Source organism: Bombus vosnesenskii, unplaced genomic scaffold (genome assembly GCF_011952255.1).
Source record: "Bombus vosnesenskii isolate JDL3184/JDL3185 unplaced genomic scaffold, Bvos_JDL3184-5_v1.1 scf7180000014442, whole genome shotgun sequence".
Taxonomy (NCBI): Eukaryota; Metazoa; Arthropoda; class Insecta; order Hymenoptera; family Apidae; genus Bombus; species Bombus vosnesenskii.
The window spans coordinates 128,552-155,638 of record NW_022883452.1 but is presented as its reverse complement, the minus strand read 5'-3'; the positions used below and the strand labels follow the sequence as shown (position 1 = coordinate 155,638).

General features: G+C 37.8%; 1 protein-coding gene across 5 annotated transcripts in view; it reads left to right on the top strand.

Annotated features, from left to right (window-relative positions):
* Nucleotides 1–178: 178 nt before the first annotated feature.
* LOC117239854 (protein tipE) overlaps nucleotides 179–27,087 on the top strand; it is a 68,125-nt gene continuing 41,216 nt past the window's right edge. For 3 of the 5 annotated variants that reach the window (XR_004494550.1, XM_033505681.1, XM_033505683.1), the window contains exons 1-2: nucleotides 180–1,541; nucleotides 3,779–4,112. Coding sequence is in view for 3 of the 5 variants with exons in the window: in XM_033505681.1 (XP_033361572.1) it covers nucleotides 983–1,541; nucleotides 3,779–4,112 (893 nt within the window). In the remaining 2 variants the exon portion in view is untranslated. Of the gene's footprint in view, nucleotides 1,542–3,778; nucleotides 4,113–4,676; nucleotides 4,750–27,087 lie in introns of those variants that run through there. The other 2 variants (XM_033505682.1, XR_004494551.1) reach the window with 2 other exon arrangements.

The following is a 27,087-nucleotide window of genomic DNA, read 5'->3' as shown; positions in this document are numbered from 1 at the left end:
ACAGCGTGACTACAGCTAAAGGTCGTGATCGATCGACTTACTTCGATGGCCTAAAAGAACTTTAAACGTTCAAGGTCATTATGCATAGCGATAAAACGGAAACGTAAAGTGCGGACAAGTCGGTTGGTCCGTTCGATTGTTACGATACCTAGCTATTTCGTTTTGAAATAGCGTAACGCACTAGTCCTATTCTATTCCATTGCATTTGGCCAAGAATCTAGTCTCAATAGAAAATCCTCGTTACAGGCCAGATGAGGCGATAGCGGAATTCGTTAATCCGCACGATGTCGTGTCAAGGATACTCAACCGATCAAGAACGTCCTGGCATTCGCGAAATGTGCCACGCACATCCCTCGATCTCTCTCGAGTTCTTACAGAGTTTTTATAAGACTTCACAGACACCGTCGTGCTTAACGAAGCGACGATAACGGAGGATCGCTTCGTCAGGACTCAGACTGTTCTCGCATCACCTATGCGTTGTATCATCTAATTCCACTCTAAAAGCGGAACGTAAAAGCAACGTCGTCGGACTGATAGAATTAACGAAACCACAAAGCGTACCGATCGTATTTCCTCGTTTCCACACGGTCCTAAACATCGCACAGCCTAAAACCTCAGGTGGATCAACAAAGGCAAATCCTCGTCGATCCTCGCTTTAATTAACGCTTTGATCAAACAACCTCTAGACCAGTCGCAAGCCAAAGTGTTCGCCAGATGACATAGTTCGCTAAATGAGATCACCGAAGCGACTTGTCGATTGAACGATTCAGAAAGCTGCTACTTGTGGTCGATGCGAAAGGAGGCTCGACGGTCGACCTCGCGAACGAAACAGCTCCCGACCCCTTAGTAGTCAACGGACAAAAGCGGCCTGGCCGGCACTCGATGAGTCCTAGTGAAGATAAGGATCCTAGAAAACCCTTGATCGTTTGCCTGGAACGTTTGAAGAAGCTCCGGTTGGCACCTATTTGAGAGCGGTCGGGTGATGCGCGGGAGCAGCTCTGAACTCCTGCTGGAGGCAAGTTGCGTCCAGTGTCAGAGCGATCATCACGCCGGCGAGCACACCACCAGGCATCAGCAGCAGCATCAGCTAAACGAGAAACACGACTTTCAGGAGCGAGAGCTACGTCGTCGCAAACTGTTGGAGCTCGGGTTCGGCGCTTCGCGGCGCCGACCGCCACGGCGTACCTGCCGTCAGCGGTTCAACTTTTACGCCACCTCGGCGTTGGCATTTGTCGCGACGTCCGGCGGTGCGGCCCTATTATTTTTGGTGCCGCTATACGTCGATCCGGCCATCAGCACTCTAGCTGCCGATTTCTCGCCAGATCCGGTCATCTGCACCACCTCCAGGCGCGAAGAACTCGCTGGCTTGTTCAATTGTACCTGGAGTTCCTGCCGCGAAGGATGCACCAGTGACGTTTATAGGTGTACGCATATATACGTCACGTATACACCATGGAGCAATACGAGCATGAAGAATGACACCGGGGGTAGAGGCAATTCGGAGAACTCTACCGGCGTCACGCACACCTCAACCACTTCGGGTAAGAAACTCTCATACTGCAGACTTATGGAGAGTAGTTCTATCTTCACAGTTTAGAGCATCTACTTGTTGTTGGATTCGTGTAATTTTGGACTGTAGTGGAGAAATGGTGACAGAATGTTTTGACGAAGTAATTAAATACTGTTTTGATCATTGATACATATGACGAAGCGTGCGTCTCTATTTAATTGTGCAGGTAGCGGTGCTTTTCTATGTCGTTTTAGATTTATTTTCGATTTCATCAGTTGAATTTGATTTTTATTTGAACTTACACAAGTTTCTGAACAACTAATACCATAGAAGGATCCTAGCCTTTTATTATCATTCGAGTATTTGTTTTTATATAATTATTTTTGTTAAACTGTTAATAAAGTTTGTTCTTACTTTCATCCCACTTCTTGGCGTTCATAAATATATTCATAATTAATATTAAATATATCTTATATATAAATATACAGGGTGGTTAGTAACTGGTGGTACAAGCGGAAAGGGGATGATTCTACGCGAAAAAAGAAGTCGAAAATATAGAATAAAAATTTTTTCATTTTTTTTTTTTAATTTTTCCATCGAGACAACGATCTACAGTGAGATCCGTTATAACATACCGCACGCGTACCGAGCGAAAATTCAAAGTCGATTTTCTCTAAAACAAAGCCTCGAACGAAAAATTTTTGTTCTATATTTTCGACTTCTTTTTTCGCATAGAATCACCCCCTTTCCGCTTGTACCACCAGTTACCAACCATCCTGTATTAGACGCATGAAATTTACATCATAAAAATCCATAGTCGATGTTTGGTGTCTGTGTTTGTCGTTAACCTTGCAACTTCGCACCTCTTTAATTCGACCGCATCACAAGGTCGATATTATCGATATCGTTTCGCTGAGTTGGCAGAAAACTTATTACTGTACGTTGTACATTGTCTAGAATGATCTTGGTTTTGTCTAGGTTCCCCTATTTTCTAATTCATTGACTTGCTTTGTATCATAGCAGCATTGAAAGTTTTCTATTTCATTGACTTGCGTTGTATCATGACAGCATTGAAAGTTTTCTATTAAATAGATTCTATTATTGAGGTAAATCAGCGCATTACATCACGATTATAAGGTTAGTTTACTTCCAGCAATTCTTTGCAAAGCAATCACGAGGGTACTGTACAATTTTTAGAATCAGTTTATTCATTGGAAAATTATAAGTATAAATTTATGTTTTATATATTAATTTGTTAAAATATTTATTATGAAAACACGTAATTGTTTTCGTAATGAATGAATGAACGTTAAAAAATACTTAAAAATTTTCTAAGTAATATTTTTAATTCTTTTAATGTTATTAGATATATATTCATAGAGATAATTACATCTATAATTTTAAATTTAGAATTTCAATTCGTTTCGAATCATTTTGGTTTGAAAGATCTCAATTTTTCATAAGAAGGTTCTAATTGTTCTTCGCTTTAATAGCAACTTAGAAAGGCATTTTGCAAAATGATATTTATACAGTTATAAGAGTTTAGAATTTTATAAAATTACATTGAAGAAATTGAAACTAAACGGAAGGATATAAAATATTGCTTCTATTTCTATTTCGATCCTGTGGCAAATCCTTAAAATCTGTCTTTTGCTTCGTATGTTTTAGAAGCCATTTCATACAAGACTAGAAATCCCGCTATAGCAACAATAAAACTTTAAAAATATCATAACCATGTAACTTACTGGGAATAACATTACTTGCGTTTATACACCATTTTTACCCAGAATAATGCTTCAAACAATTTCTCAAAGCTTTTTATACCTTTTCGAAGATGTGTATGAGTGACATAACCATGCAGTTTGACCTGTAATGTTTTTCTTCTCGAAGAAGATCCCTTTATTAACCCTTCTATTGCGTTCTGGTCTATATCACTCAACCGTGTCTAGATTAATTTTTTGTTGAAATTCGATTTCGTCGAAAATCAGGAAAGGATCGATAATAGAAATTTCATCGGTAATTTATTACATTAGTATATAATTTTTCACATATTTGTCTACATACTTTTCTACGCACCTAGTAAAAATGTACAGAAACTGCCATGTATCCAATATTGGAGTTCAGAGAATATACACAGCCGCTGTCTCTGTGAATAGGTTAAATGTAGGAACGAGGGATGAAAAAAGATCATAATAGGATTAAAAAACAAAAGTGGAACTTCAAATTGTAATCTATTCTAATATAATTTGAAATTTTGTTTTTTAACAGTGCCGACGCCAGGCGACGTGGAGGCAGTGCTCCTGGTGAACATCAAGGGGTGCGGCTATCCGCCGATCGTCGACTGCGAAAACTTCACCCGCGAACTAGGCTACGAAGGCGCGAAATTCCCCTGCCATTACAGCCGCGTGAACGGCAGCATAGTGATGGCGAACTATAACCGCGAGGCGCAGGTCACCACCATCATACACTTCTTCGCGGCGCCTTTCGTAGTGACTCTCGCGACCAGCGTCGCTCTGTGTGTGATGCACTGTGACTGCAGGTGCAGTCCACCGCCACGGCATTCGTCGCGAGGAATGAGAAGAGGCAGGGGCAACGATCTCAGGTAATGTGACTTTAAACATCGGTAAATCATCTAGTGCCCCTGTAGAATGTCTATCTTGTTGCCTGTTCCGAATGAACTTCTGGCAGTATAACTTGTTAGACAATGTTCGATTGACTAGGTCCTAAAATTTTAATCCGTAACAACATGAAAGTGCAGATCTTAGATTGTTCGGATTATTATAGTCAACATACAAGGGGTTGCGATTCGAGAAAGTTGGAAAACACTAGATTAGGTTTTAAGAAGCTCTCAAGGGGGCGGGAACGGCTGGGATGTCGACAGTAGATCGGTGAACGTTTCATTATTCATTGAACTAGTACTTGAAGAGCACGTTTCCTCTAGTGAATTGACAATGATCAACGAAGACGTGGAATCTTTCTTTTTCCAATAGTGTTTCGTGCTTCGACAGGAAGATTTTGCAGTTAGAATTGTCACGTGGTGAGATTTGAAATAGGGAAGAAGTTGGAGATAAATATAGGATACGGTGATTGTTTGAAAGGAGAATGAAAGCTAGGCAAGTTGCTTTGGGAATTTCGAGGTATAATTCGAGTATAAATTTGAATTCAGATGGTTGGCGTATGGAGTACAAAGTGGTTTATTAGCGCAGGTTCTCAAATAAATCTTGAAGCTCAGGTAAATACGATTGTTCAAATATTAAGATTGACCGACTTGCTTCTATGTGCGACATGTTGTACGTAGATGAGAGAATTATTAATTGCGAAACTAAAGCGGGGATAATTTTTCTATTTTTCAACGAAAATTTAAAAAGAATCTTTATATTCTTAACAAATATTGAATTTAGTTTCTCCTCTTACAAATGGTATACTAAAAATATTTAAAAATAAAATAGTAATATATACAATTTATAAAAATTTTAAAACGTTTTTTAGTATTTCAATTTTTACAAGATTATTATAATTTGTCATTATATTTTAATATTTTCTGGATATTTATGGTTTTAATAATCTAAATAAAATATTTCACTTGTAGAAATTACGATTCTTTATTATTCTTCGTCTTAAAATAAGAGAAGTGCAAATTTAAAACTTATTTGTTTTATTCGTTCTTCATTGCACTCGGATGTCCAGCGTCTAACGCATACAAGAACGTGACAGGAATACATTTGATGAAATCCTTCGACTGATAAACATCGAACGTGATACCGCTTCAGATTGTTTCATCTCGTTAAACACAGAGAAGAAAAGAATTCCTTTATAAAGGGAATCGATCGTATTTTTAGTGATTGAGCGTTAGATCTGGAATTTTGTTAACCTATTGATGGATTTACCGTTGCGAGAGATCGTGAACGTACTGTCAATGAGGCGAAGTGTCGGGGTAAAAAATAATAGGAAGGTTTCTCTTCATTAGATGAAAATTGGCCAGGCAGCTTTCGAAATAATTTTCCTTTAACAAAAACGAAAGGATCTTCTGGTATTCAGATAATGAGATTATAGGATTTTGATTTCAACCACTCTTACCAATCGTATATAAAAAATCTTATATTGTACGTAGCAGATATTTTAATCTTAAGAGTTGAAAATACTAATAACATTGAAGGATAAAGGTTTATGCTTTATGTACAAAAGTACAGAAAATACTTACTAATAAAATGAAAAGCATATATATAATTGTCATTTACATAAAAATTATTATATTCATTCTTTTTAATCTAGTTGAAACAATTGCCGTAAATTGAAGTCGACAGGTATATTTGTTAATTATCTTCACGCGGTTATAAAATTCGATGGCCGAGGAAGGTTCGAAGAAACGAACGTGCATCCTAAAACAGCATTTGCGTTCCACAAATGCTTTGCTTGCTAAAAAAATACGGGCGCATTCTGCGCTCGAGCACAGTTACATATTTAATAACAAAGATACGAGTTCGTCTTTTATTTTATCGTTAGCCCACGGGAGCGCGCGTTATTTTGCGGTATCGCGAAAAAAAAGCTCTCAGAGCTTTGCTTTAAACTCGAGTCTGCTCCATTACAGGCCACTGCGTCACTGAGGCCACTTTTCCGTGTCTTTCGACTTTTTGACGTGCTTTTTGATGGATCTCCGCCATTCCCCAAATTATTCACCGCATATAACCAACACGCTCGTATAATTATTGGAAGGACAACATTTATTGCGACGTATAGAATGAAAATTAGGTATCGAGTACTATTGACAGTTTTTGCGTTTTTTGATAATAGGTCTTTTAAGTCACTAGGAATTTCTCATCTCTATAATATAGTACTACGAAGGAAATGATCTAAATAAGCGAGATAACTTTCGTAGAACCTAATATCTATCTTTCATTACATTTCCAAATCCCGAAATTACAAAAATGAAGCAACAAAATCGATGTTCATTTTCTGACATGCTTTTAACGGAATAGTTTGTATAACCACACAGGAAGTAACATTTACTGCAGTCTATAAATTTGCAGCTAGTACTCTAAAAAATGTATGTAGTAACTGGTGGATTCTTAGAGTAAGGACAAGTGATGATGGTAGAGTTTAAAGTTTAAGGTATTTTAATGAGTGATATTCAATAACAAAGGACAGACTACGATATCGTCGCACGCCGACTCACACTCCGTGTCCGCTCAACTCGCACTCTGCTTCTCGACTGACTCTCTCTGGCTGTTGTAACATTCTATTGTCTTTTGCTGGGCCCACCGCACACGTGTTCTACAGACGCTCGTAGCCAGAGTCACGTAGGTCTTTTTGGCAAAGCTATTTACCTGAAGGACCCGGCAATGCATTGATGGAGCCGACAGCGCCTCGGCTCTCGCGACATTGTCTGTAGTTAGCTCGACGTTTCTTGGGCCCTTCTCCCCGATACTACACTCGGCCATCCTGCAGTAACATCTGTCCTCAGATGTTATGTCCGCTCTCGCTATCGTCGGATGCGTCATCTTCGGCGTTCAGGACCCAAGGCTTCATGAAATCTGCAGTCGTCGAGGTGCGCGCGGGCCCCTCATGCTCCCCTACTTTCTCCACAGTGTAGCGGTCATTCCGCATGGCTCGCGCGACCCGGTACGGACCTAAAAATCTGCCCCCGAGTTTTAACCCTGCGCCGAACTGTGTTCTCTTTATGGCGACAAGGTCCCCCCTTTGATACTGCTTCGCGCTCTTTCTTCTTTTATTGTAACTTCGACGATTCTCCTCTTGAGTTGCGGCGATCTTCCTCTTCGCGTCCTCACGTAGCTCGCGACGTTGTTCTTCGAACCTCGCGGCCCACTCTTCGTCAATCAGCTTTCTAATCTTCGCCTCTTCCCTGACTTGCATTTCGACCCCGACCAGTAGCTGGAAAGGAGTCTTCCCTGTGCTTCTGTTTACGGTGGAATTCAAGTATTTCTGAACCTGGTCGACATGTTTATACCAGTCATCGAGTTTAGGGGCAGTCAGTTTAGTTAGTAATGGTATGAGAGTCCTATTTACCCTCTCTACCTGCCCGTTCCCCCTCGGCGCCCCCGTCGTGATTAACGAATGCTTTATGTTTTTTCCTTCGCAATACTCTCGGAAAGCGTTGGACGTGAACGCTGTTCCCCGATCGGAGATGATTCGCCGTGGATTCCCAAAAATAGCCGCTTGCTTCTTCAGTCGGTTGACAACATCCGCGGTATTAGTAGACCTAGTAGGATAAAGCCACGTGAACTTCGTGAACGCATCCACCACTACAAAGATGTGCGCGTATCTCTTCTTTGTAGCTGTCATGGGGCCCACATGGTCAATATGGTAAGTATCTAACGGCGTGTCGCCTTTGTCCAGCGGATTAAGATATCCCTCTTGCTTGCTTAACTTCCGTTCGGCTAGGATACAGTCGAGACAGTTGGATACCACGCGTTCGACCTTTTCGCGCAACTCCTTGAACCGGAAGTCCTTCTTGACCATAGCTTCTGTTTTGGTGACCCTGAAATGCCCACGCTCGTGCGCTTGCCTGACTACTTGCGTCTGCATCGCCTTCGGTACTACTATTAGCACATCGTCCTTACACTCCTTATACAAAATATCGTTTCTTATCACATACCCATCGGCCTGACTGCACGTTGCGGCGTCCAAAATCCTGCGGACTTCAATGTCCTTGTTCTGTGCCCTTCTCAACCGTGCAATCAGCCCGTCTTCACTCTCCGTCACATACATAGTGCTCGGCAGGAGGTTTCTACTCAGAGCATCTACATGCTGCATACTTTTCCCCGGCCGATGACACACCTGATACTCGCCTAGTAACAAGGCCCATCTAGCCACACGCACGCACAAGTCTTTCTTTCTCATCGTCATGGCGAATGCTTGACAATCCGTAACAATAGTGAACGGCACACCTAACAGATATACCCTGAACCTGAAGTCTATCTCCTTTTTCAACAGATCGGTTAAGGGTTTGGCAATCTTCGCGTAACCTCTAATGAATTTTCGGAAATATCCTGTAAGTCCCAAGAAACTCTGGACTTTTCTAACCGACGTTGGCTTGGGAAAGTTTGCAACGGCCTTGGTTTTATGAGCGGACGGCTTTATGGTGTTTCCCGAGACTATGTGTCCCAAATACTCGATTTCCCTCTGCATAAAACGACATTTTTTCCAATTTATGACCAGCCCATACTGCCCAGTTAATTCTACGACCATTTGCAAGCGTTCCCATGCCTCCTCTAAATTCTTTGCAAGGACAATGATATCGTCCATGTATACGATGACAATACCCTTATCCATCAGTTCTTCGTAAATCATCGATATGTACTTTTGGAAGACAATAGGGGAAATTTTCAGACCAAACGGCAACTTCAGAAATTCGTATTGCCCTGTGGGCGTAACAAAAGAGGTATAATTCTGGCTATCCTTGTCTAGACTTACGTGGAAAAACCCATTTTTTAGATCTATCGTCGTAAAAAGCTGGACGCCTTGCAACGCATCTAAAACGTCTTCAATTAACGGCAACGGAAAATGTGAACACTCAATGAGTTCGTTAAGCTCACGAAAATCGACGCAAACCCTGATAGAGCCATCTTTCTTTCGGACTACCACTATCGGACTCGCATACTCCGAGTCTGACGGTTTGATGACACCCTCGTTTGTCCACGCTTCCATCAGATCATCTACTTCCTTTCTTTCCGACGGCGCCAGTCTTCGCGGTCTTCGCGCTACCGGTTTGTCGCTTTTCAGAACTATCTTTGCGGTTATTCCGACGTCTCGTTTCTTCTCCGGCCTATACCCTTTAATAATATCCCGAATGGCTTCACGGTAATGGGGTTCTCGTACATGCGACAAGTCTATCTCGTCGGCTTGTTCTACCGCGTTTACCCTCAGTACATCCGGCGCGTCCTCGTGACCGTCGGTCTGATCGTCGAGTCGTAAAAGGGTCACCTCGCCCCGTTTGACTCGCAACTCTACCTGGCCTAAAAAATCGGTACCTAAGAGTAGACTGTGTCTTGTCAGTCACCTTATTCGAGACAACATGCAGGGTGACAGTAAAGTCGTACCCGTCGACCGTCATTACCCTTGTAAACTCGCCCCAGGTACTATTGCCAGCGGAGCCAAAACCATCAAACCTAAGTTTGCAGTTTCCCAGAGGTGGTGATCCTAACCTCGCATACTCATCCGATCGTAAAAACGTGAGGTCACTACCTGTATCCACTAACGAGACAAACCTGCAGCCATCTATCGACACGTCCTTCAAGTACTTTTTCCTCTCCGGTCTTGAGATTACGTAAGTCTTCACTTGTCGCGCTGTACAATTCGCCGCCGCATGTCCAAACTCGTTGCATTTGAAACACTTCATACCTTTTCCTTTCTCCGGACACTTAGCACTTAAGTGATCCGCTCTGCCACAATTGAAACATCTTCTATTATCACTCGCTGTTGACCTCGGCCGGCTTCGCACTTCCGATCGTTTTCCTTTATCCTCCTTGTGTCCCCCAAACTTTGTCTTCGCCTTCATGTCCTCCCTCATCTCTTCATACTGCTTCAACCGTTCTTTTAGTTGTTGCATAGTCTTGGCTCCATACAACATAGCCTTGTTCGCAGGCTCGTCGGGAATGCCTTGAACGATATACCTGACTTGCGACGGTATATCGACTGTTCTCTGTCCCGCAATCTCACGCATACAGTTCATATACTGTCGCAGACTCTCGTCTGGTCTCTTCATTCTATTTGCCAACTCCTGGTGTATCTGTTGGTCAGTCACGGCGTCTTCGAACTCATCTTTTAACGCCTCCTTCAGCTTTGTCCAGGACTTCGTGCATCGTTCTCGCTTTACGACGGATTGAGCAGAGCCCGTGAGCAGTTTCTTAGCGAAAGCTACCATGTGGATGTCTGACCACCCACACAATTTCGCCATTTCCTCGAAGTCCTCGATCCATCGACTTACACTCGGCAGACCGTCCCCGCTGAATTTCTCTAGCGAGTCCTCTACGTCTCTGAACGTTAGCAGCATGCACCTAGGCTCGTCTTGCCTCGGTCGTCTTAACACTGGGGTTACCCGAACTCTGTCATCTTGCCTATTGAGATTGCGATTTCCTGGGCCGTTAACGTCCAAACGGTCCACAACCACGCTAATCTCATCGTCGTCGTCGTCTTCTTCTGAATCATCGTCGTCATCCTCCGGGTCGTCTCCTCGTGCACCATGCTTCCGTTCTACGCGTAACGCAGCGAGCAGTCGTTCTACCAGCTCGCGTTTTCTGCCCGCTAGTCTCAGCCGTCGTCTTCTCAGTTCGTCTTTTAGCTCAGATGTTCGCATCTGAGCCACCTGCTCGTCGGTCAATCCTGCTTCTCCTGTATCGTAGTCAACCATTGTTTCAGATATCACTTTCACGAATAACTTAACTCTTAAACTCTTCACTTGTCACTTGGCACTCTAAATCCCGGCTGGAGCCCCCCAAAATATGTAGTAACTGGTGGATTCTTGGAGTAAGGACAAGTGATGATGGTAGAGTTTAAAGTTTAAGGTATTTTAATGAGTGATATTCAATAACAAAGGACAGACTACGATATCGTCGCACGCCGACTCACACTCCGTGTCCGCTCAACTCGCACTCTGCTTCTCGACTGACTCTCTCTGGCTGTTGTAACATTCTATTGTCTTTTGCTGGGCCCACCGCGCACGTGTTCTACAGACGCTCGTAGCCAGAGTCACGTAGGTCTTTTTGGCAAAGCTATTTACCTGAAGGACCCGGCAATGCATTGATGGAGCCGACAGCGCCTCGGCTCTCGCGACATTGTCTGTAGTTAGCTCGACGTTTCTTGGGTCCTTCTCCCCGATACTACATGTATGAACATCAATAGGCAAAGAGGAAAAAAATATTTGACGTTTTCTCTTGTCTTTTAACAAATATATGCCACGTCTAAAATTATTCAAATATGAAATTCAAAATACCTACGTATCAACAACTTGCTACAACGTACTCGAACCTTCACTGCAATAGACAAAAAGTCAAAAGCAAATGCTAAACGAAACAGAAAAAGAGGAAATATAGAGGCAGTAAAAAACAGTTTGGCACACTTCTTGATTTACGTTAAAACCCGACTGACACAAAGGGAACCAGACAAATATACACACAAATGGCGGGCTCATAAAAGAGCCACGAGAGTTACACCGTGATGTCAGCATATCGTTGCGACGAAAGAGGTCGTGATTCCTGACCGAAAGTCGAGACATGCCCATTTTAAACGTCGCGATCGTTTGCCGAGCATCCTGCAGGCTCATCATGGCCGGCGGCTTGTTATTTTCCTGTCGTAACCCGTTTGTCATCTTTATAGCTGTCGCACGGTATACTGTATCGTGGTTGGTATTAGGAGGAACAGGCTGGATGCTCGCGCGAAAAGGATAACTCAGACGCACCACTAACCTGGACCATGATATATCAGACTTGGATTAATCGACCAAACCATCGCCCTTCTTCCAGTTCTACCGCTTTCCCCCTCTTTTCATGTCCTCCAGATCCTTTGGCTTATGAACTCATCGCTTTATTGCCCTTGGATAACGTTTCGCGAATAAATCTTTCATTTCTCCAGCGAGTGGCGTGTCGCTCTGTTTACTTGCGTATTTATTTTCCGCGATACTTTTGATGGAAATTTAGTTACTTTACGAGCACGGCGTTTTGTCTTTTATTATTTTAATTTACAGTAGTTATAAAAAGTATCGGTGCACCATTGTATTTGTTATAGCATTTCTTACTGTAGAATATTTTTCAAGATGATCATTAGGAGTCTTTTTCTTATCATCGCTAGATGAACATCTCGTTCATTTCTCGTTATCTTTAATACTAGTGAAAAATTTATTTTTATTGCTGTGTACTAGACTGATACAGGCAAAAGCCGGAATACTTTTTAAGATGACTTTGAATCTTTTTTTTATCATCACTAAGCACGTGTTCAAACCATATAAACATCTTTTATGGCTGCTTCTTCTTATCCTCAACAGCAGCAACAACAATTTAGACCTTCATTCTAAGTAAACCACATTACACAAAGCTAAAACGAGCCTTTAAGTAAAAAAACACGGTGTTTCCAGTCACTTGCCTTAAATCCAGATCTCGTAACATTCGAAATATTATACCATTCTACATATATTGCCTATTATTTCTCAAAGTATCATCCACTCGCGCTTGTAAGCTATCCCAAAATTCATGCAACGGAATATAAACCAGGCTTGGAACCCGATATTCCATGGGTCTTTTCTCTTATCTCACCTTTCCATGAGCAGGAAATTCGAAAGGGAAGCTATTTTAATAAATTTTCAGCTGTTTGACGTATCGGTGGTCGAATGCTAAGCCCCGCAAAGCGAAAAGCACGTTGCGGAACGAATTTTCATTTGGTCGAAAGGGACGCGACGTTTTGTCAAGTATTCGAGATCTCGCGAGGCGATTTTGAACCACAGGCGGCGAGTGTGTTTAGGAACATACAGCATTGACAGAAAAGAAGCGTAGAACGTCATGGAACTTTTAATTGGAATGGCGTTCCAGAAGACTCACGAATTGTTCCCTTGACACCTGTACGAGGAAAGAGAACTCGGGAATTCGTTTCAACTAGCGGGCACTACATGTTCGACCTTGTCATCTGCAAAAATGCAGTATTTGGGACTCGGAAGTTCAGAGCATGTTGAATTACCTCGAATGCAAGAGAACAGCGTAACTCTGCGTCGTTTTGGGCAGTTTCGCTTCCAGTGTTGGAATTTCTTGAAGCTGATTTGTTACAGATAGCTTTAATAGCATTGGAGGATTTCTCACTGATAAGTCGAGGTAGTATTCTTCCTTTCTTCTGGAAACAGTAATTATCAAACTATTCTTTATTGGAACGGGCGAATTGGACGAATAGTTCTTCAAAAATAATATGACTGTACTCATTAAACGATTCTAAAACTTTTATCGAAAAAACGTCAACCTTTAAATTTTTACAACCACGTGAAGAAAGATCGTATAATGATAAGTTGATGCTTTCAGACTATGATTTTAAATAGACATTATGGTATTTTGGAATCTTTATGGATCGTATTATGTACGATTCAGACTGAGTATGGTTTATATCCTTTTACATTCTTTTGGTTCTTCCACTTATAAAGTATTCACGATGAAAGAAACTAGTTTCTTGACGATAACGTTAAAACGTGTCTAGTCGAGGATCAAAGTAGAGTTGTTTTATAATTGTTTTAAATAATTAATGTTTGTCTTTTCTGCGAGCTATTGGAGTTTCATTGCTTCAAACTATAAAACACTTGCAATAAAGATGTAATAACTCCGAGATACAAAGGAAGTACTAACTAGCAGACGGTTGAAAAGTTTGTTCAAGTTTAACTTTATAACTGGATACATCCGGATCCCTTTGCCTTATTCTCCACTGCTCTCTTTGTTTTTGATTAATATTATCCAGGTAATAAACAACTCTTTCTCAGCCTGTTCCATACAAAGTAATTGAGCATCGTGTACACTGCTTTAAAATATGAGAATGTTGTCTTACGCTGTGTGGCAGCAATAAATTTTACTAGAGCATCTGGTGATTTTATACTAATTTTGCTCGTGAAATTTGCGTATTTTATGAATATATATGCTTATTTTAAGCTGTGTATTTGAGTATTTAATATCTCAAATAGTATATTTTTAACGGCTTATTTGTTAATTAATTATTTATGAATTAATTATTCAAACAATCTAATGTCCAAAGTCATCATTATATCTCAATACCTCTTTCATAGCACTAACTCCCGTATTTCCACCAGAAAATAAATTTAAAGAATAGAGCACTCCCTTTCAATTTTAAGAAAACATAATAATATCCATAATAGAACCCTATTCTTCCGAGAACATATTCGTTTTTCAATGTTTATTGTATATTTTTATGTTTTTCTGTGTTTTTCTATATTTCTAATTATCTACCATTTCCGAAACATTAATTCCTCAACATGCGCAATCATTCTCTCATGGTACCCTTTACGTTCTCCATTAAATATTAACCAACAATGTACTCATCTTAAAAGAAATTAATAATGGCGAAGCAATTTCATCCTTTCAAAAACGTATTCATTATTTTGCAATAATTACCTCATTGTTTAAACATCCATTCACAACATTTTCTAAACACCATTTCTTAAAACCCAACCATATATTTTCATTTCTTTTCTAATTGCCTATCATTTTTCAGACGTCTATCCCTAAAGCTGTTTAACAAGTCTCTGGCGAAATCAACTCCCGCATTCCCCCCCAAAAAATTGATTCAAGCATCCACTCTAACTGCTAAAAAAGAACGTCCTTCTTTGTCGGAGAAAAACGGACATCGAAAATGTTGCTCGAGCGTATCCTCTAAAGGAACCTCTTTCCAAGAAAGTACCTACAAATCTGCTTGGGAAAAACGCAGCCCACCCTCTTAACCGACAGTTCCATTTCCTCTCCCCACATCCATATTACACCTTACAATACGAGGTATTCGATATTCCCCTATATACCTCCCGGCTTGTGCCTAGCCCGCGAAATTACGGTTTCGATCAAACTGAATCAGTCTCACGGCGTGGCTTCGAGGCCGCTCGCACTTGCACATGCACCTGCATACAGAGAAATGCGGTTTCACGAGCGAACTTCTCTCCTATGTACGCGTACACATATATACACGTACGCGTATATATACACATGTATATATAGGATGTTCATATTATTAGTTTTCAGCATCTTCGGTGTAAATGATAAATTCGCGAAAAAAATGGAAAAAGAAGTTTCATTAATATTTAATAGTTTGATTAGTTTAGTGATATTTTTAATATTTATGATATGTAGTATTTTTAATATTAAATCTGTAGATAACTATAGTATAAAAGATATGCTAGAGAAATTAGAATGAAAGGTATAAAAATAATTATACGGTATTCCTCGTAAGAGTTAAATTTGAGATAGGAAATGGCAAAGAGAGAAGTTTGAGAATCTTTTAATGATAAAAAAGCCATACTATCTATAAAATTTCTACGAAAATTTAGTAGTTTAGTAATTAATCATCGCACATAGAAAATAATCGGACTTTGTTCTCTTCTAGTTTTCTCACAGATCTCTGTCACTTGTAAGAATAATACTGGAGACTAATTGCGTGAACATCCTGTATACACAGCCAAAACATGCATACCCATAAATCGGAATGCAGTTTCAGATGACGTGGCTGGTGTTACGAACGCTTTGGAAGCAGTTATCTGGCCTGCCGTTAGGCATGATTGTAGTTTAATTACTTCTGACGCAGACTCGCAGATTTATTCGAATCCCAGAGCACCCAGCGGTACGAATCGCGTTGATCTTATTTTTTGTGGTAAAACGTCAGGAAATTGGAGCGCAGTTAAGGTTCTAGTGGTTCTACGGGGATTGCAAATGTAACAGCTTTGAAAGATACTTTTAACCGGTTGATTTCAGTGGTAGTTTGTTGTAAACAACAAATGGAGATTTATTTGAAGCTTCGCTTTACACTATACTGGTTGAAGTTTAAAGGTGGTATTTGTAACGCGAAATGGTTTTCGACTGCCTTTTGGAATACGTCTGTTAATAAATCTTATCCTCTGAAGGTAACCTTTCATTAATTATTAAACGAATTTTTTCATTGAGGTAATTTCTCACTCTGGTAATAAACAGTATACTGTATGACAAAGTACGAATTCTAGATACGTTATTTCCTTAAATTGTTAGATTACAGTTTTTCAAAAATAGATCAACAAAGTTAGAAATCGTTATTTACAAGTTGCAGAAATTGGGTTTCCCGTTTCCATTTTCATACACGATTAAGCTGAAACACACTATACTCTCTCTAACTCTCTTCTTACCAACTAAAATTAGCGATGAAGTCATCCCCCAAAATACAACTCATTTAAGAACTCAGTTTCGCCCTGTGATTAACTTAACAATTACCGAAAATTGCAAGTTTCCTACCATAACCAGGCCATCGAGATTTCAAAAAGATGAATTATACGGTTAACGAATCGGCATTAAAGTTTCTACCACACGGCATGGCTTTGTTTCTCGCGCTGTCTGCACCGCGAGAAAACATTTCCGTAATATTGCAACGCAACCCTGGTGAGTTCGTTGTCGATCGGTCTGTAACGAAGGAGAGTTGTTGCCGGAGGAAACAATGCGAGACTCGAAATGCGGGTCACGGCTCTGTCCTTCTCGAGAACACAGTTTCTTCCCTCTGAGTTCGTCTTGTCGCGCTTTAAAATTATCCATCCGAGAGGGATATGTTTCGCCCAGGTCGCATTAGTTTTGTCGAGTATACAGTAGTTCACGAAAGTATTTAAACTCTTACCATAGAAAACTTTTATTTTTAAACTTTTATGACTTATTCTACGTGTTATAAAGAACATTGTAAAATTTCATTAACGCTGTCATGATTACATTGATTAAAATCGAAACCAACCTGACATAGAAGCTATAACACATTTACTGTAAATATATATTTAGTAAAAAATTAGTATAAAGTACAAACATAATAAACGTGTTAAAAATGGTTCCATTGAATATCGAGGCTTGTTAATATATCGAAGGAGAATTTATAAAATTGTATTGTAAACAGATATAATATTCTGTCAACTTCATACAAATTCAAGGCAACGATCCATAACTATGTATAAAAAAATAAAATCAATAACGATATGCAATATCTGTAAAATTGAAAGAATTCAATGTACCGAGTCAATTATGATGTATTAACTCGAAATCGAACACGTAAATAACGTATAAGCAAAAAGATAACCATTACATTTTTGCCATTCAGATTCTTATGAATGTAAATGTTTCGAATAAAAATTACGAATTATTTAACCGGGGAACACGAAAGGGATGAAAATACAGTTTCACTTACAGCTGAACCACTGTATAGAAGGTCGCGCGAAGCTAGTACCTTCATTCGATAAATGAAACTTTAATCTCCGTGGAAATAAGGTCAGACTTCGAGTGGCGACGTATAGTGGATTCATCTTTGCTTTGGTTAAACAGTCAAGCGCTTTTAATAACTACAAACTGCGACATATTGGTTGCATTTAATCATTTCTTCGAACACATGTTTCACTTTGCGCGGCTATTGTTACGAGACGCGCGTTGCTTTGTTGCGTTTCAAGTTACACGTATCTCGGTTACACACAATTTTGGATCCTTTTGATTTACACGTAACTATAATCTAAAAATTATCGGATTACATCTATATGCAATATGTAATTACATCTGGATATATCTATATACATACACATATTAAGTTTCAAAGAAGCGTAACTGTTTTTATGGTTAAATAGACGATGCTCATATTCAAAATATTATAATATTAATTTTCCTATAATGTAAAACCTTATGCATTATAGGAAATATAGGTATGTAAATATGAAATCGGAATTCTTTTATAGAAAGTACAGGTTTATTGTATGAAAATGATTAAAAATATTTTATTCGAAGTATTGCCCATCGCTAGCTATACATTTTTCCCACCTGTCTGGCAATTGGTGGATACCACGCCAAAAAAACTGCCGCTCTTTTGAGGCAAACCAGTCATCGAGCCATTTTCGTACATTTTCGTAAGAAGCGAAGTGCTGGTCAGAAAGTGCGTGTCCCATCGATGCAAATAAATAGTAATCGGACGGAGCCAAATCTGGCGAATAAGCCGCGTGCGAAAGTATTTCCCAACTGAACGCTTCGATCGTTTCCTCGATCGGTTTTGCTGTATGCGATGGTGCATTATCAAATTTTGCAAGCAAAATTAGTTTGTCCTGCCTTTTTCGATATTCTGGTCGTTTTTCACGCAAAGCTTGATTCAAATCGATCGTTTGTTGTCGGTAGCGCTCAGTATCAACGGTTTCGCCAGGTTTTAACAGCTCATAATAGATCACACCCTTCTGATCCCACCAAACACAGAGCATTGTCTTCCGTCCATAGCGATTTGGTCTTGTAGTCGATGTCGGTGGCTCGCCTGGAGCTACCCATGATCTTTTACGCTTAGCATTCTTTTTTTTAAACCATTCAAAGCACTGCGATTTACCAAGAGCATGCTCACCGTAAAGCTTTGACAAGCATTCGATGCGATTCTGCAGCAGTTTTCTTCAAATGGTAACAGAAAATCAATGCTGTCCGCAAATCGTAGTTTCCAGGCACAAAATTTGACATGTTCAACGCTATTACAAACTATGCTGTTGTATGAAACTTGTATTGTTCCGAGTCGAAAATGTTTGTGAGATGTAAACAAAGACTTTTGGCATCAATGACGCAGTTTAGTGATAACTACATTATCAGCTAGGGTCATCTATAGGCAAATTCCGGTTTCATACTCACAGGCCTGATATTAATAGATATTACCTTTATTAAATTAGGATCATTAATATCCCGTTCATAATCTAAAATATAATAAATAGTTTCGTTAAACATAAATTTAACCGATGTGTCTTCCCTCCGCGGTATACAATATATTTCTTCTTAATTCCATAATAATAATCTGTATCATAAACGGCAACGGTTATTGTCCCCCTAAAAAGAAGCCAGGGCATCTATCATTCTTCATTACAGAGCCAAACAGCAAAAGTGCATCGGAGAAGTGTGTTGGACGTTGTCCAAATAATCAACGAAAACTTTGTAATTAGTATAGTACACTAAGATATCAGACAAGCAGATCCTGGAGCAGCGTATTTACTCGAAGCGATTAATCTTCGCCTAATACATCGATTCACAACGGTGCACAAATTACCATCACTCCATTAATTCATCGTTACTTCCAAACTTCCGAAATTTTTTCGAATAATTATAATGGTTGACAAGAAGCATATGTCCTGGCAAATAGTTCGAAAGATAAAATGGTTCTTATTCTTTTGTTCCTTGCAACTGTTAGAAATAATCAGAAAATTTAGCGTAGTTAAAGTAGATTATTATGAAGTTGAAGTTTAATTGTTTAACTCTTTTTTCTTGAAACTTCTTATAAAATCATTATAAATTGTATAATTATAATAAAATTTATAATATACGAGTAATAATAACATCACGTTATAAGTTGTAAATAATCTTCCTCTCTAATTTATAAATATACAAAATTCTGATTTCTAGAAAATATCATAACTGGCAAAATGAATTCGAGGAGAACTCGTCTCTACTTTGCATAAAACTTGAGATCCATCAATTTTACCCTATCTTATTCTTCTGCTCGTCGGTGTTAATGATGTACTGGATTCATGTGACAACGCGTCTCCGATGATTGTATTGCAATTAAACTTAAGTGAAAGATTCAAGTGAACTGTAATCCTTTTCTCTCATAAGCAAACGAAATCTCAGTTATAGGGATTTATACGTCAGCAGATAAATTAGATCCAAGAGGATATCGTTCTTGCTTTGCATAGAAATGAAGGCGATCCGCCAACTTTGCTAATTATTCGACATTGATGCATTCACATCGTTTATTCGGACGTTTTAGCATAATACGTTCCGCGCCATCGCGCAACGAGCCGTGGGGTAAGAGAGATAAATTAAATTTCTTCTTACCGTTTGGCTTATCGTTCGATCTTCTGCACTCGTGTCGATAGGAAAACATATTTTTCAGGATTTTATTAAGACAGCTTCGGACGGTGAACACCATCTGGTCCAGATTCGAAGAAAAACAATTCTTTCTGAGAGATTCTAACGAAATGAGCTTCCGGAATACCATTCTGTTTTTTCGAATCTCGCCAAGATTTTTCCATTTGATTCATCGAACCTATCCAATTCATGACAGATCAATAGAAAAAGAAATTTCATAAAAAGTTTTCCAGCAATTAAAAGAAATGTTATTTCTGTATAATAATTATCTATATCACTATGTAAATTTCTGAAGAAGAAGTTTTTACAACTTAATGATTAATTAAAAATATAAAAAATTAAGAAATAATACGAGGAACTACAGAAAGGAAAATATAATTTGAAGGAATTAAAAATGCGAGATTTTCACATCATTATTTTAAAATTCAATACAGAGCTACAGTAAAATTGTTCCAAAGAAAATTGTTACCATAAAAATTCTGTCTGTTATAAAATTTGGAAAACAAACCTAAATCTGACACAGGATGGAAAATCGTTAAAACGATTTCGCTTCAACGTTCTTCGAATGGAAATCAACGAGGATTCATCATTCGGACAAACAGTTTCAGACACCAATATGTAAGGAAACAGAGTTCGCTCCGTTTGTTTTCTCGAAGGGACCAAAAATACGCGCCGAGAACCGTGCTTGTAGGCTGAAATATTCAGAATATTCTTTCCCAGTTCTGTTGTTTCGAGAAGTTCCATCAATAACGAACAGACGTCTTTAGATTTCGCGTCGAGGTGGAATAATACAGACTGAAACAAAAAAAAAAGAAAAAAAAAAGAATGGTGGGAAAGAAAGATTTTTTTACGTTGACTAATATTCACTCATAAACCTATTAATATGTACCTAATCTATAACGAAAATGCATAACACATATATTTCTTCCAAATACATATTCATCTTTATATATGTAATATCTGAAAAATTTTTATGTTCGGTTGTTTATTCGACTTTAACTGAAAAATGGAAGATTTTTAAATGTTAGAGACACACTTATAAGTCTGTAAATGTGTAATTTATTGTAGAAACAGATTTTGTATTTCGAACGTTTGCTTGTTCCTTAAAAAATATCTTTAACATCTAATTTTAACAATATTTAATTCTGATAAATATGTAATACATTTCCGACTTTCTTTGTTGATTAATATAAAGATACTTGTTATCATTGTGATAAATTCGAATATTCTGATAGTATTCTTAATGTTTAACGGAGCTTCTAAGAATCTATGGGTTGGTATCGGTTAGCTAGTTAGCTAGTTGGACCTTCTGCTTTGTATCCTGTCCCCGTGAATCTGGCGTAGGCGGTCGACTGCAAAAACGTTCCTAATGCAGTTTGTGGACTGGGCCGAGTAAGTTATGCGGCAAGTATAGAACAGTGAATCAAGTTTCGAAGAAGTAGTTCAAGAGAACAGATGGCGAAACGAGACCCATCGATCGTCTCGCTTGTCGTCTTACTGGTGGCTCGTGAACAGAGCCCCACGATTCATGCGAAAGGGAAAAGTATATGAATGATCTTCGTTTAACTATGCCTGAAGACATATAGAGCCGAGAAAGAGTCTTAGGTCATCAACTGATCTTACCGTGACAACTATATATATTTTTAGGAAAATATATGTTGATATAATTGAATACTATTTCCATGTGTATGAAAACAAACTTCAAAATATGTGCTACGTGGTGTTGTTCGTTCAAAAGTTATTTAATATCGTTCAATACAATTCACAAGTTTTTGAAGAAAAGTTAATATATGAATCAATTAATAAATTTTTCAACTCGTAATGTAACGGAATACTAAAATTGTTAAAGCACCGATTTAAGTGTCGTAAAATACGGATGAAATTACTCCATATTTAGAATACCAAAGGTCAACGATAGCAGCTGATGGTTAAGAATGTTGGTAATAATATATGGAAGTTAAATACGAGATCCTGTAATATAGCGATCTGTTTTACGTTATTAGATTATGAAGAATTGACGATTCTAATACTTTTATCGATTTAGAAGAATTTTTCTTACATAACTTATAGCTCAGAGAAATAAAATAATCTTAAGGTTTCATAATATAACATGTCTTTGATTTTAAATAATCCGTAAGATGAACATTTGAGAGATTGAAGATTTGAAAAATATTCAGAAGATGACATTTGAGTAAAGGTTGCCGCTATAAATTGAACAACGCCGCTTCGAAAGAAAAGACAGAAATGTAATCTGCGGTTGAATAATCTTGACGTATCACGAGATCACTTAGGAAAATGATATCGATCGGATTGGCTGTTGGGTAAGGCTTGTAGGGAAGAAAGGGAAGGAGGTAGGGGTAACGCGAGAAAGGAAAAAAGGAAGGATAAAATCGAAACGAAATACGGCGAGAAAAGTGAGGTAGAACCGGAAATTTGAAGACAGTCCATAAGTTAAAAAAATCAGTAAACGATATAAATTGTACGAATATATATAAAATCAATCGAAGAAAATGTCCACTTTCAGAATTTTCTTTAAGTTTGATATTTATTTTAACATTACGTAGGTAGTCTTTTCTAGCTATAAAAATTACAATCAACATCCAAGAACAATTAAAGCTTCAACATATATTTATTCTAAATGAAATTAAATATTTATTGGAGAATAGAGTATTTAATAGAAAAATATTCTGAAGATTCTAAAGAATTACTTAAAATAATTACTTTTCTTGATAACTCTCAGCGATAATGAAGCACTTGGTAAAAAAAGATTTTAAATAATTTCAGTATAATAACTATACGTGATGAATGTTTTCAGATAAACTAAATTAATTTAAAATTGCGAAAGTTTCTCACCAGATATCTACAATTCAGAGTAGTAGAAACGAAGGAATGCTCGGACTGAGAAATTTCAACGTACTGTCAAAACTTTGTTCCCGAGTAGAATGATTCGTTCGAGTCGTGTCTACATGGCGTTGTCGGCGTTGGCAATGCACTTTGCCCTCGTCAGTCGGTGTTTCAGCACTCTTACTTGAACATTCGCGACCGCGTACACTTCGTTTTTATTCTTCGGGTACTTTGGCACGAAGCAGAAAAAAGCGCTGAGGTCGAGAGTATCCGCTGTAACTCAGCTATCAGAAAGTCGTTGAGAGAATGGTTACATCCTCACTTTGCTAGCCAGCAGGAACATCGTGTCCGAGATCGTGATCTCTTTTCACATCCGCCTATTCCATTCAGTTATCCTACGTTTTTCGTGTCCAAGATAATTTTCGTTTTCAAATTTATTGTGAAATACTATGGTCTGGACTGTATGACTTACACTAAGATTACACCGTGACATGTATTCTTTTTAGATTACTTTCTTTTCTATCTTTTCCTCCTTCTATATGATTTTTAATAGATTTTTAGCTCATCAGCAGTAATTTATAAACGGTATACGTTCATTTTTATTGATTGCCATTATGTTATGTGCATTTAGATACAGGTGTATTAATATATTTATAATTTATATATGTACATACATAGTATATGCACCCGTACCTCACGGAAAAAATGCAATTCTACTGTCATTCCTATTATTATACAGAAACAAAGAATTAATTGGTTAGAATTTATTAGAGACATTTATATCTATTTATAAAGATATTTATAAATATTTGAATATCCGTAAAATAGAAATCTTCAATATCTTTCGCATGTACATAGCTTGTGAAACGCATAATTATCTGTATATTGAAAAGGCAATAGTACACATATTCCGCGTATATGTGTCGTTTTAACACACATTCCAAGCCACAAACTATAGTTTTTGTTTCCCAGCTGCTTTAGCATGGAACGGAAGATTTATCGTTAATGCCGGCTATCAAAAGGTCGTTGGAGAAATTTCCTGTTTGCTTTCTTTCGTTAACAGAAACTGCTTTGTGAAGTATAATAGCAAACCAGAGCTAAACTACAGGAATTTCGTGGAACAAATGTACTTTTAAGCCTCTCTAGACCTTTCATGTAATATTTTGGCTTTCATGGTATTTCACGAGATGGAGAAATCTTTTTTCATGTTAAAAGAATTTTTTTAAATATATCAAATGTCGGTTGTTATTCCGTAAATATTTTATAAGCTGCTTTCACTGGATCAATAATTAATTGAATGATTGCTTTCTATCGAATATTTGCTATTTGTCAATGTAAATAGAGTCATTATTGATGGAATGAAATCCATAATTGAATAATTGAAACAATAACAAAAAGAAAAGGAGCTTTTCAACTGCAAGTTTATTTTCGTGTAAAAAAAATTTGAAAAAATAAAAATATTAATGAGAATTTGTTGTTTTTTGATATGATATACATATATGATTTTACAACCTTCCATTTCATTAAAGAAAAATTAACTTGCAATTGAAATCTTTTTTACTGCACTGAATACTATTGTAATTTATACATAATGTTTTCTTCTATATCATATATCTTATGAAAAAGCATATTTTTTATATCTTCAGCGCCCCTACAAAGTATTATTCCATTTTTGTATAGAAGATATAATACAATAAGAAAGGAATAATATAATATAATAATGTAGTATAAAAAGAAATATAATATACAAGTATAGAAATATTCTATACCTGTGCTTCGTACCTTTATGTTTTAGTATATCCTTATTCAATGCAATATTCGTGCAGATAAAGAAAATAGGTCAAAATCTTGTTCTCACACATGGCTTCAAATGCATATCTTTTTTTTCTCGTATTGAAACCATATTTTCGCATTCAATCCAACGAGGCGAAACAGATTTTTAATTTTCTCTCGTGTCCGCTTTTTTCATTGTTAATTTCAATAAATGTGAGGAAACAAATATTCTTTATATTCTTTCAAAGAGAAATTCATATTGAAGAGGTTTGTATTTTATTTCAATTATCCTTCTCTTCTACTACGAATATACTTTTCCGTCAGAGATAATATATTTCTAGCTAGTTATCTAGGTTCCTTGATGTGGAAGATTGGGCATAAAATATTTTACTTTCTAATTAATTCCAAGTGTTTCTCTTGTAGAAGATAATTTTTATTTTCTATGTATCAGAGAAGTATATTTTCTTGCTTATTGGTCCTTGCTTCTATGTTTATTGCGAATTGGTGAAATACCAACAAATTAAATGATAATAAAATTAAAACGAATTGTTAACAGATTTATGATATAAATATTCTCATATTTTAGTAAACAGGAATATAAAATAAAATACGAATAGCTATTTAATACGATTCATAAAAGATGAATAAATTGTAGATAGTGATGGAGCACAAGGAATGTAACGAAAATTAATACTACTAATACGAAATACTCATAATATATTTCTATATTTTTATGTCAACACAGCTTTCGCAAATTCGAATAGATTATAGATTCATCTGTAATCTGTATTCGTCTGTAATTTTCCAATAAATCCTTGCAACTGCTTTTCCACAGATACGTTCCAAGAGCATCAATTTAATTAACACAAACGACGTTATAAATTCAATACCCGGAGGTACAATATACCAATGGAATTGCTAGTTGGCTAGGTAAAGATTAATCACGAAATAATAAAAGCGAGAATTCCACAAACCCGTAATGAGTCGTTCGTTTTTCATTATCGTACGTAAAGTGTGAAATAATCTCGACGAGGCAGACTTTAGATGCCGTGCCCCGCTAATTAATTAGTTTCGCTCTTTGTAAGCGGTCTCTAATGCAAACTTTCTCCGTCTCTACAAACTTTATCGCGGTCGTCGGTGCAATTTCCATCGAACGCGGATCCATACGGCCGGCTTACATTTTTATTCCCCCATAATTGTTTCCGCCTCCATTTTAATTTCACGGAAAGCGAATGTCGAGATAGAACGGCCGGAAGATTCCCTCTAATCTGACTAAGAAGCTGCAAAACAAATTGCATCCATATTTTTATTCGCTTTAGATCCAGCTTTTTATGCTACAATTTATTTCAGGTTTCCCTACTTTTCACTTTTTACACGTTTGAGAGGTAAAGGAGATAAAAGTTTGATAGCTTGTGAATTTGCAACGCTGATTTTTTATTGCCAGTATACGAGGGTGAATACGATAGAAGCTGTTTAATAATCTCGCAATTCTAATTACTAAAATATTTCACGTTACTCGGTAAAAATCATATAATCAATGTTTACAACGTTTGAACATTTATGTAACATTTATGTAACTCTGACGTAAGGAACAGAGAGAAAGAAAAATTCACTAATTATAAAAAATAAAAAGAGTGTAAAAATCGCATTATCAACATCAATATTTTACTCTGTGTTAAGTATATCTTCTGTATTGATTACCAATAGAAATACATCTCATCGAATAGTTTTGTAAAAAAGACATAATGTACTAAAATTGTAGACTAATCTTACAGAAAAAATACAATTATCGTTTACTCGATCAATGATTTATTAAAGTAAATATAACGTTACGTGTTCACGACATTGAGTGTATACCACAACATTCACATAAACTCTGGTATGAAAGATTTAAATTACACAAAGGAAAACTTACTTATACAATACTAACGACAAAACCGAAAAAGACAGTAAAAAGCACGCCATCGTTGATAGTCAAACACCCATTGGTCGAACATCCGTTGTTCGTCCTTGTTCTTGTCAATATCGTTTCTCTCATTTACGTTCCACTTGTTCTCGTCGTCTTGGCCGTCGCGTTGAAAGCTTCCAAGGGCCGGCAAAAAGATGTCCGGGCTTTAATTCGATCACGGCCAGGCCGGGGTCACGAGCTTTCTTCGAGCAAGTCGAAACGCCCTCGGAAACCACTCGCAACGCCACCCTCTCGCGTCCTTTCTCCACGCGTTCGAAGGAAATCTGTTGCGTCCTCCACAATGAATGCGTCTTTTGCAACGCCCGACCCACCTAAGTTGTTCCTGCGGAAACAACGATCTATCGCTACTTGCAGTAGCGTGAGCAGGAAAGTGCCAAGGAAAATCGGCCAACCAGCAGTTTCGCAACGTCTGCTTGAGA